General features: G+C 42.9%; 1 protein-coding gene across 1 annotated transcript in view; it reads left to right on the top strand.

Annotated features, from left to right (window-relative positions):
• arhgef17 (Rho guanine nucleotide exchange factor (GEF) 17) overlaps nt 1–12232 on the top strand; it is a gene marked incomplete at its 5' end in the record, with an annotated part of 139524 nt that overhangs the window by 117599 nt on the left and 9693 nt on the right. The window contains 6 exons of the mRNA XM_080731118.1: nt 61–134; nt 2133–2216; nt 2392–2495; nt 5006–5142; nt 10555–10674; nt 12045–12232. Of these exons, the coding sequence (XP_080587244.1) occupies nt 61–134; nt 2133–2216; nt 2392–2495; nt 5006–5142; nt 10555–10674; nt 12045–12232 (707 nt within the window). The remainder of the gene's footprint in view (nt 1–60; nt 135–2132; nt 2217–2391; nt 2496–5005; nt 5143–10554; nt 10675–12044) is intronic.

The following is a 12232-nucleotide window of genomic DNA, read 5'->3' as shown; positions in this document are numbered from 1 at the left end:
TAGAAGATGAAGCTAATATTATGTTGTTATTATATAATTATGGTTCTATCTTCTGTCCAGCTATGAACAAGGACCAATGGAATCCTGAGTTCCTGAAGGCCATTCCTATCATGAAGACACGCAGTGGGATGCAGGTGAGGACCGGTCACTGTCCCTTTAACATGTCTTACTGTCCCTTTAACATGTCTTACTTTCCCTTTAACATGTCTTACTGTCCCTTTAACATGTGGTCACTGTCCCTTTAACATGTCTCACTGTCCCTTTAACATGTCTTACTGTCCCTTTAACATGTCTTACTGTCCCCTTTAGAGTCAGAGACTGCAACAAAGCAGAAAGGCCGCAACACTCCAAATTAAATAAAGTCTTTATGGAGCACGGCTCAATAATAACATGAGGAAAAGAAGAAGTCGCCAGCACACAAGAAAATCATTTTCACATGCTTTATTTACCTCTGTGGACAGAGAACAACAGACGCATTTCCACCTGATCGGTCTTCCTCAGCGTCCCTTTGACAACCCTGAGGAAGACCGAGAAGACCGATCAGGTGGAAATGCGTCCGTTGTTCTCTGTCCACAGAGGTAAATAAAACATGTGAAAAGGATTTTCTTGTGTGCTGGCGACTTCTTCTTTTCCTCACTGTCCCTTTAACATGTGTCCACTGTCCAACAGTTCACACACACACACACACACACACACACACACACACACACACACACACACACACACACTAACCAACTACGCGTCCGTTTGGTTCTATCTGCATCCTCGTGTGGTATTGCTGAACGAGGATCACATTCTCGCTTGCATCGCCACAGCGGTAACGTCTGCCGCCTCTCCAGAACTCCATGTTTAGACCGCGATCCACCGCTAGCAAGAGACGGATCACGTGACGTCTGATCTTGTGCGTCTTGGTGCGTCACCCTCTCTCGTTTCTTTCTTTTTTCCAGTTGTTTTTATATCGCACTGACCTTTGGACACTCTGCACTATTAGGTTGTGTTAGTATTTTTTTTTTGTATTTCTGCTTGTGTTTGACATGATGTAGAGATACTTGTTGCACTAACTAGCATTGACTGTTATGGTCACTTTGATTTGATTTTCCTTCCGTATCCTCTTAGATGTCAGTGTGATGTCAGCGAGTTGTGACATCACTTCCTGTACAGGGCGGCTACACAAAATGTGGATAACACTATATATGGAGATAGTCCAGTCCATCATGTCATATGGGACTACCGTCATAGAAAGTAGCCATTGTTAGGCCGGAGTCAATGGCTGTCTGTCTGACTGTCTGTACAGGAAGTGATGTCGATGACATGGAGATGTGGATAACACTATATATGGAGATAGTCTAGTCCAATATGTCATATGGGACTACCGTCATAGACAGTAGCCATTGTTAATCCGGAGTCAATGGCTGACTGTCTGTACAGGAAGTGATGTCACATGACATACTTTTTATGCCCATATATGAGTCCTAACATGGAGATGTGGATAACACTATATATGGTCGGAGTCAATGGCTGTCTGTCTGAACGTCTGTACAGGAAGTGATGTCACATGACATACTTTTTATGCCCATATATGAGTCCTTCTGTACCACATCTCCATGTTTAGGCAAACTCCACACAGAAAGGCCCTATCGCCAACCCAACCTAGGGTGTGAGCGATAGGGCCTTTCTGTGTGGAGTTTGCATGTTCTCCCCGTATCTCCTAGGGTTGATACCCTCACAAAAACATGAACAAACTCCCCCCAGAATGACAACAACTAGAATCGTCAGAGAAACGCTGTGGTTGGCCAGATGGTCAAGAATTTTTATATGTTATTTGTTCATTTTCTTGACATACCTTGCTCTTACTGTACTCTGTTCTTGTTTTTTTATTTTCTTTATCTTTTTTCATACTTCTCTGTAACTTTGTAAATATCCTTACACTGCTGTGCTGCCTTTGGGCAACTGATTTTCCCCCTTGGGATAATAAAGGTATCTATCTATCTTTCGTTACTGTCGTGCAAAAATGGACAAAGACACAACAAAGTTTGTGCCGTATTTAGAAGCTCTGATGTGACGGTCGCCACTCTCAACATCAGGACGTGTTATTTAATAATAATAATAAAGATTAACTCCTTGTGTTCCAGTTCTCCTGTGCGTCTCCCAGTCACAGTAGTCCAGACAGCAGCTGTGAGGTGTGGGTCTGTAACAGTGATGGATATGTGGGACAGGTCAGTACATACACACACACACACTGGGGGTTGTAGTTTTCTATAGTTTATTGTAGTTTTCCTGTTCTCTTCCTGTGTAGGTGTGTCTGTTGAACATCAGGGAGGAGCCCACAGTGCCCCCTGGGGGTTGCAGTTTTCTATAGTGTATTGTAGTCTTCCTGTCCTCTTCCTGTAGGTGTGTCTACTGAACATCAGGGAGGAGCCTACGGTGGAGGCGTGCATCGCAGTGTGTTCTGCTCGCATCGTCTGCATCGCTGCTGTACCAGGACTGAAGGAGAGGTCTGTGCACGCACACACACACACACACACACACACACACACACACACACACACACACACACACACACACACACACACATACACACACACACACATACACACACACACACACACACACACACACACACGCACACACACACACACGAGCACGAACTAGTACGAACTAGTACGAACTAGTGAAAACACAAACTAGTGAAAACGGCTGTTTTCACTACTTTAGTGCGACGGTCTTGTATGATGAAGCAGGGCAAAAGACGTACACATTTGAGAGATACGATGTTTCTGCCCGACAGTGACGATATTTTAGTGATTATGTTGCGAGGAAAACGTTGAGATAACAGCCATTTTGGTTAGAAATAACTTTGTACTTCAAGTTTAAAATTACAATAAATAATATTTTTTCAAGTGTCCAAATGAATTCCAAATATTATCAAATGATCTTGCGGCACCCCTGGACTGCCGTCACGGCACCCCAGGGTGCCCCGTCACCCACTTTGAAAACCCCTGCGGTATTGAACTGTGGACAAACTGGTCTGAGGCTAAATATCATCAAACGGTTCTGTGGCTCAATGCTGAATAAATAATGAACCTTTTGATGTGAAAAGTGTTGCAAGGCACTGCTTCACTTCAGTGGACGACTGCCTCTCTCAACAACATATTAGGGATGTCAAAAATGGACCTTTATCAAAATCGATTATTCTATAGCAATAATCGAATATTATTCGAAAATCGATAATTCATTATTATTATTTTTTTATTAAAAAAAAAAATCTTTCTTCTGTTTTTCGTTTTTTTTTTTACTGGATTTCAATGCACATTTACATATGTACAACATGGCTCTTCAGGTAATTGGTAACCTAACTACTACTCTTCATCTTTCTTTTTAGTGTGTCAGTGTACTGTTCACCTAATCTCTCAAGAACAGATTCTGTGATGCTTTACAATACAGAGGACGCTGTTTTCCCTTTTCTTTGATGATGGCTACCAAGTACCAAACAATCAAGCCTGAATCAATCACACCTGTGTCTGAGACAGGGGGGGAGGGGAGTGTGTAGCAGGCAGCCACTCTGCTGTGCTCCTTCACTCTACACAGTTTACAGTTGGTGCTGGTGTGAATAATAAATCAATGGCCATTTACTATTATCATTAATACTATTGTTAGCCTATATTTTGGTTGAAACTAACTAACTAAGCCAAAAAATAGTATAAAAAAAAAAAAAAGAAAACGATTTTTTTTTTTTTCGATTTTCGATTATGAAATATTAAAATCGAATATTGATTAATCGATCGATTATTCGAAAATCGATTATTCGGTGACATCCCTACAACATATCATGAATTTAAATTATGAATCATTTTAACAAGACACTTCATAAAATAAATAATATTGGTGGACGAGGCGAAGTGATTTCAAATGTCTACATGTTAAATACATAAAAAATACTAGTAATAGAGTAGTGAAGTGTAATTTACACATCCTAACTGGTTCGCGGTTTTCTTCCCCCATTCTGAATTCTCATTGACCTTTTTCATATGGCGTCATATAAGAACTGTGTTCCAATTATAAACAAATTATCTCAGCGGTTTGACTCATATGGATATGAAGAATCAACTGATGGTGAGAAAACGCTAATGTTACTGTCGTCCAATTAGTTACATTTTCACCAGAAACAGGCTTTATCAAATATGAGTGACTGACTATCATAAACCATACAGAGCCACCTCGCCGACAATATCACAAAGACTGTTTGTTTATTTTTGGACGGCAATGCTTATATGAGACGCTTTTTAGACTACTCAATGTTATTCTCCATAGAGAAATTACTTCAATGGAACAGGTCATGACTTCGTTACTCTATAGTCATTAAGCTACTAATATAGAATTATACGTATTTAAAGCATGTTTAGAAACCTATCAGTATTCCGATATTAACCTTTGGGCCGCATTAAGTTAAAGGACAACTTTGTGTTTTTTTTGTTGTTTTTTAAACAATTAAGGGTTCATATTTTAGATTGAAAGAATTAGATTAGAGAAAAGAAAAAAAATGTGTTAAAATGTTTTCATTTACTTCTTTCTATCATTTTAGTGATTTTAACGATTTTGATTTGCATGCATGCCCCCAGGTTGGGGGCATGCATGCAAGTGGCTAATATGTCTTTTTAGACACAATAAGCCCATTCCCAAGATGCACCCCAATCTTTCATGGGCAGATGTGACTTATGGGGGCTGGTAGTGTTACTGTAAATGGTAATAAAGACATGACCAGCTTATTGTGTTTAAAAATACATATTTATCCACTTGTACGCATGCCCCCACCCACTGAAATCAAAATACTAAAATCACTAAAACAATAGAAAGAAGTAAATGAAAACATTTTAACTCATCTTTTCATTTCTCTCTATTTCTTTTCATTACAATGTAAAATATGAACCCTTGTTGTAAAAAAAAACAAAGTTGTCCTTTAAGGTGGGGCCGTGACCAATCAGAATCTTGTCTTCTGGTCTCCTAGGGAACGAGGATCAGAGCCCGCCCTGGCCCTGCCCAGCCACGCCCACAGCCACGCCCATAGCCCCGCCCCCAGCCAGCAGCAGCTCCACATCTCCATCTCTCATTCGTCCCTGGAGCTCAACCAGCCCCTCCCCTCAGGTTGGTCATTGAAGCATGTGGTTACCTGGTATTTTATAACAGCTGAGAGGCATGTGGTTACCTGGTATTTTATAACAGCTGAGAGGCATGTGGTTACCTGGTATTTTATAACGGTGAGAGGTATGTGGTTACCTGGTATTTTATAACGGCTGAGAGGCATGTGGTTACCTGGTATTTTATAACAGCTGAGAGGCATGTGGTTACCTGGTATTTTATAACAGTTGAGAGGCATGTGGTTACCTGGTATTTTATAACGGCTGAGAGGCATGTGGTTACCTGGTATTTTATAACGGTTGAGAGGCATGTGGTTACCTGGTATTTTATAACAGCTGAGAGGCATGTGGTTACCTGGTATTTTATAACAGCTGAGAGGCATGTGGTTACCTGGTATTTTATAACGGTGAGAGGTATGTGGTTACCTGGTATTTTATAACGGTTGAGAGGTATGTGGTTACCTGGTATTTTATAACGGTTGAGAGGCATGTTGGTTACCTGGTATTTTATAACGGCTGAGAGGCATGTGGTTACCTGGTATTTTATAACAGTTGAGAGGCATGTGGTTACCTGGTATTTTATAACGGCTGAGAGACATGTGGTTACCTGGTATTTTATAACAGCTGAGAGACATGTGGTTACCTGGTATTTTATAACAGCTGAGAGGCATGTGGTTACCTGGTATTTTATAACGGCTGAGAGACATGTGGTTACCTGGTATTTTATAACGGTTGAGAGACATGTGGTTACCTGGTATTTTATAACGATTGAGAGGCATGTGGTTACCTGGTATTTTATAACGATTGAGAGGCATGTGGTTACCTGGTATTTTATAACGGCTGAGAGGCATGTGGTTACCTGGTATTTTATAACGGTTGAGAGGCATGTGGTTACCTGGTATTTTATAACGGCTGAGAGGCATGTGGTTACCTGGTATTTTATAACGGCTGAGAGGCATGTGGTTACCTGGTATTTTATAACGGCTGAGAGGCATGTGGTTACCTGGTATTTTATAACGGCTGAGAGGCATGTGGTTACCTGGTATTTTATAACGGTGAGAGGCATGTGGTTACCTGGTATTTTATAACGGTGAGAGGCATGTGGTTACCTGGTATTTTATAACGATTGAGAGGCATGTGGTTACCTGGTATTTTATAACAGCTGAGAGGCATGTGGTTACCTGGTATTTTATAACGATTGAGAGGCATGTGGTTACCTGGTATTTTATAACGGCTGAGAGGCATGTGGTTACCTGGTATTTTATAACGATTGAGAGGCATGTGGTTACCTGGTATTTTATAACGGCTGAGAGGCATGTGGTTACCTGGTATTTTATAACGATTGAGAGGCATGTGGTTACCTGGTATTTTATAACGGCTGAGAGACATGTGGTTACCTGGTATTTTATAACGGTTGAGAGGCATGTGGTTACCTGGTATTTTATAACAGCTGAGAGGCATGTGGTTACCTGGTATTTTATAACGGCTGAGAGGCATGTGGTTACCTGGTATTTTATAACGATTGAGAGGCATGTGGTTACCTGGTATTTTATAACGGCTGAGAGGCATGTGGTTACCTGGTATTTTATAACGATTGAGAGGCATGTGGTTACCTGGTATTTTATAACGGCTGAGAGACATGTGGTTACCTGGTATTTTATAACGGTTGAGAGGCATGTGGTTACCTGGTATTGTATAACGGCTGAGAGGCATGTGGTTACCTGGTATTTTATAACAGCTGAGAGGCATGTGGTTACCTGGTATTTTATAACGATTGAGAGGCATGTGGTTACCTGGTATTGTATAACGGCTGAGAGGCATGTGGTTACCTGGTATTTTATAACGGCTGAGAGGCATGTGGTTACCTGGTATTTTATAACGGCTGAGAGGCATGTGGTTACCTGGTATTTTATAACGGCTGAGAGGCATGTGGTTACCTGGTATTGTATAACGGCTGAGAGGCATGTGGTTACCTGGTATTTTATAACGGCTGAGAGACATGTGGTTACCTGGTATTGTATAACGGTTGAGACGAGAGGCATGTGGTTACCTGGTATTTTATAACGGTTGAGACGAGAGGCATGTGGTTACCTGGTATTTTATAACGGTTGAGACGAGAGGCATGTGGTTACTGGTATTTTATAACGGTTGAGACGAGAGGCATGTGGTTACCTGGTATTTTATAACAGTTGAGAGGCATGTGGTTACCTGGTATTTTATAACGGCTGAGAGGCATGTGGTTACCTGGTATTTTATAACAGTTGAGAGGCATGTGGTTACCTGGTATTTTATAACAGTTGAGAGGCATGTGGTTACCTGGTATTTTATAACGGTGAGAGGCATGTGGTTACCTGGTATTTTATAACGGCTGAGAGGCATGTGGTTACCTGGTATTTTATAACGGTGAGAGGCATGTGGTTACCTGGTATTTTATAACGGCTGAGAGGCATGTGGTTACCTGGTATTTTATAACGGTTGAGAGGCATGTTGGTTACCATTTTATAACAGTTGAGAGGCATGTTGGTTACCTGGTATTTTATAACAGCTGAGAGGCATGTGGTTACCTGGTATTTTATAACGGTTGAGAGGCATGTGGTTACCTGGTATTTTATAACAGCTGAGAGGCATGTGGTTACCTGGTATTTTATAACAGTTGAGACGAGAGGCATGTGGTTACCTGGTATTTTATAACGGTTGAGACGAGAGGCATGTGGTTACCTGGTATTTTATAACAGTTGAGAGGCATGTGGTTACCTGGTATTTTATAACAGCTGAGAGGCATGTGGTTACCTGGTATTTTATAACGGCTGAGAGGCATGTGGTTACCTGGTATTTTATAACAGTTGAGAGGCATGTGGTTACCTGGTATTTTATAACGGCTGAGAGGCATGTGGTTACCTGGTATTTTATAACAGTTGAGAGGCATGTTGGTTACCTGGTATTTTATAACAGTTGAGAGGCATGTGGTTACCTGGTATTTTATAACAGTTGAGAGGCATGTGGTTACCTGGTATTTTATAACGGCTGAGAGGCATGTGGTTACCTGGTATTTTATAACGGTTGAGAGGCATGTTGGTTACCTGGTATTTTATAACAGTTGAGAGGCATGTTGGTTACCTGGTATTTTATAACAGCTGAGAGGCATGTGGTTACCTGGTATTTTATAACAGCTGAGAGGCATGTGGTTACCTGGTATTTTATAACGGTTGAGAGGCATGTGGTTACCTGGTATTTTATAACGGTTGAGAGGCATGTCGGTTACCTGGTATTCTACCACTTTTTGTGGTCACATGTTCAGATACTGGATTCTGATTGGCTTAAAACAGTGGTAAATCTGTCAACAACCTTTAGTTGGCTCATGGACCCCGCCCACTGTTGTGTTGTAGTTGTAACATTTCAAGTTACAACTGTGTTCTCTTTCATTTATATGGTAGAAGTGCCTCGTGCCACAACCCACTCCCTCTCATGGTAAATGGCCTCCTTTTTTAAGTGGTGAAACACGAGGCGCAGTGAAGTGTCTAATAATTCACTACAAGGTCTGCAAGAAAGTAGTTCCCAGCCTTTTTGCCAACAACACAGGTGCAGATAATTGGTGCACTGTGGAACACTGTGGAAAGAAATAACACCCCTGGGTTTGATATAAACTGATTCAAGGTGTAGATTATAGTATAAAAAAAACATGATATTATATTATTATAATTATACTAGGAGTTTTTTTTTCTTTCAAAAAAGTGTACAGAAAGAGTTAAAATGATGTTTTTATGTGGCCACACCCACCAGTTCATTAAAGGGGGCGTGACACCGGCCGAAATATAACATTATGATACAGTAAGTCACGTGGTGTTTCTTCAAACAGTCTGAAAAGGAGGCGGGGGCGTATCAGTTAGTAGTGAAGGTATACTTTGTCCGTCGTGCGGTGCCGCGCAATGTATACTTCGTCCGTCGTGCGGTGCCGCGCACAACGTGACGCCTTGTTGTTAGCGATTAGCCCGGCTAGCGCTGCACCGCACGGCTATTTGCGACTGCGAGAGCTATTGTGTGCATGTGTGTACACACACACACACGCGCGAAAGCACACGCACACACAGGCTACACACACAGAGTGTATGAGCCACGGAGCACGGACCTCCTCTGCGGAGGTCGGAGGAGGATCGCTGGACCCTCGTCGGTGTTGTCCCGGGTGCTCCAGTCAGGTTAGGGGAAGAGACAGCAGGGTATGGCCGACAAAACCGTCTCATAGAAGGGGAGAAGCGTGTTGACCCTCGTACACCTTTTTTGACACCTTTTTTGAAGAAGACATGTACTTTTTTATCGGTCTAACCATTGATTTTATAGCGAATGCTATGTAATTTTTACCCCTAGAACTAATAGTTTTAAAGTTGGTTTAGAAAGTCGGAAACACACCTCGCACAGCTTTTTTTGGGGCAGTTTCAAAAGATAATGATATGGATACTCGACTCCGCGAGTCTCCGCCCCTCCCCCCATATTAGCCCAATCAAATTAATGTATTGCCGTTACTGTACAGAAAGTACTACTTTCAGTACAGTAACTACAATAAATTAATTTGATTGGGTAATTTAACATGGGGGTACATGACATCATTAAAAAAATTGGCTAATTTGATAGCCATAATTAGCTGTTTTGGCCGTGTCACGCCCACTTTAAGTATGCCTGGTTGTCATGGTGGGTGGCGACCCAGCTGAAGTTAGCCACACCCACAGTGTTGGGTGAATGGTAAAAGGGGAGGGGATGAGTTTATGATGTCATTATATTGGTGTATTTCAACTGGCCTTTTGACTCAGAAACCAAATTACACAGGGAAGACATATTTGCATATTGTCTATTAGAGTAATGTTAAAGCTATACTGTGTAAGTTGCTCAACTTGTGGTCAGTAGCTCTATAGCAAACCTCGTCGCGTCCGCGTCTTTCAGCCGTTTTTCGGTTCTCACACCCCCGCGTCTGCCTCCACCTCGCCGAGATCTATCTTTTAAGGGGTCCCTAGTTGCTGTGCGTTCAGCCATTCCGGAGATACACTCCTTCACCCATGCTTACCGTGCACCCGAGTATAGAAACACACGGGAGACTACAAATATGGCAGCCCTAGCGACCCCACTCCAAGATGCGCTGTGATTGGCCGGCTGTGTATAACCCTCGCTGTGATTGGCCGGTAGTATGATGACGTCATTTTGCCGCGAAAACCCGCCCCTGTCACTGCTAAGAAGAAAACATATAAAGAGAAGGCTTCAGAAGCTGAAAATAACGGAGTGGGGGTTCTAAAACTTTAGCGATTTAACAGTTAGGACCATTTTAAGATTTGTTTTACAAAAAAAGTTACATGGTATAACTTTAACGCCATAGACACATACTAAACTATGGCCCCGCCTCTTTAATGATGTAATCCTCTTTAATGATTGGCAGCTGCGGCGGGGGCGGAGCTTGTTCCGTTCGACAGTGATGACACGGATGACGAGGATTCTCCAAGCCCCTCCTCCACCCTGCAGAGCCACTCCCACTCCACCCTGTCCTCTGGATATGGAAGTACGTACACACGCACACACACACACACACACACACACACACACACACACACACACACACAGTCACACACACAAACAGTCACACACACACACACACACACACACACACACACACACACACACACACACACACACACACACACACACACATAACTTTCACAGAACAGCTGGTTCATTCACTACTATCCATGCTCTGCTACTGACCAGTCTGAGGCTGAGAGCTGTACCAGTACACTACAATAAACTGAGTCTGATCTATCTCCCTGTGTCTCTCTATAGTGGCGTTTTCTGCAAAAATATTATTGAACTCTAGTCTCCATGGTGTGACTAATCAATAGAAAAAACGTCATTTTGGGGGTGAACTACTCCTTTAATGCGCATTAAGGCTTTTATGGAAACACTTCAAAATGCAAATAAACTTTCATTATCCGCAGAAAAATGTATCCGCTTGGAGGAGGAGGATTTTGAGGCTTTATCGAATAAACTATATGTGCATTTGTAAATGGAAACGGGTCAGACAGACAATAAATGCGAATACATTATGACGTTCTGGGTCCATATCGTCCTCCAACTTAATACTTTCCCTCTCCACTTAACGTCCATTGTATAGCGTTTATAGCCCACAAAACAAACCAGTTGTTTGTTACACACGGAGTGACACGGACCGTGTGTAAATTCCTCTGTTTTCACCTCCCGGAGTCGAGCCATCCGTGGCTAACCCTTCCTCATCACACAGTGTTGCGTGCCAAAAGTGTCCGATCTACAAGCTCACAGCAGCTCGCATCCGCGTCTCCGCGCCGCGCTGTGAGCTTGCAGATCGGCCACCTTCCAGAGGACGCTGAAACTTGCAGGATGAGTGTGCAGTGTGCAGTGATCGAGTCACAGCAGTCAGACGTGCAGTGCTCACGTCTCGGTTCGGTCTGAAAAAATCAGCCCGATCAACTCATGCGACCGTCGCTAATTCGAATGACACACGCAAATGGAAACGGGCTAAATTTGCTTTGTCTTAATGCGCATTTATGATAATTCTCTTCCCTAATTCGAATAGGTTTATGGAAACATGGCTTATGTCTCTGTATGTTTCTCTCTCTCTCTCTATGTCCCTCTCTCTCTCTCTCTCTCTCTCTCTCTCTCTCTCTCTCTGTCTCTCTCTCTCTCTCTCTCTCTCTCTCTCTATGTCCCTCTCTCTCTCTCTCTCTCTCTCTCTCTCTCTCTCTCTCTCTCTCTCTCTCTCTCTCTGTCTCTCTCTCTCTCTCTCTCTCTCTCTCTCTCTCTCTCTCTCTCTCTCTCTGTCTCTCTCTCTCTCTCTCTCTCTCTCTCTCTCTCTGTCTCTCTCTCTGTGTGTCTCTCTATGTCTCTCGTCCCTCTCAGACGAGGAGGGTCCGGGCGGGGTGAAGGACATGGCGACGGAGACCACCAGCAGTGAGGAGGAGCAGGAGTTCCCAGTGGCCACAGCGCCCCCTGGAGGAGGGAGGTGTCAGCACATGGAGCATGGCAGCATGGACGGGCGCGCCATGAGGAGGTCGTCTAGAGGCTCCTTCACCAGAGCTTCTCTGGAG

This window comes from Nannobrachium achirus (assembly GCF_963921795.1).
Source record: "Nannobrachium achirus genome assembly, chromosome: 8".
NCBI classification, from domain to species: Eukaryota; Metazoa; Chordata; class Actinopteri; order Myctophiformes; family Myctophidae; genus Nannobrachium; species Nannobrachium achirus.
This window is presented reverse-complemented; position numbering and strand designations above follow the sequence as displayed.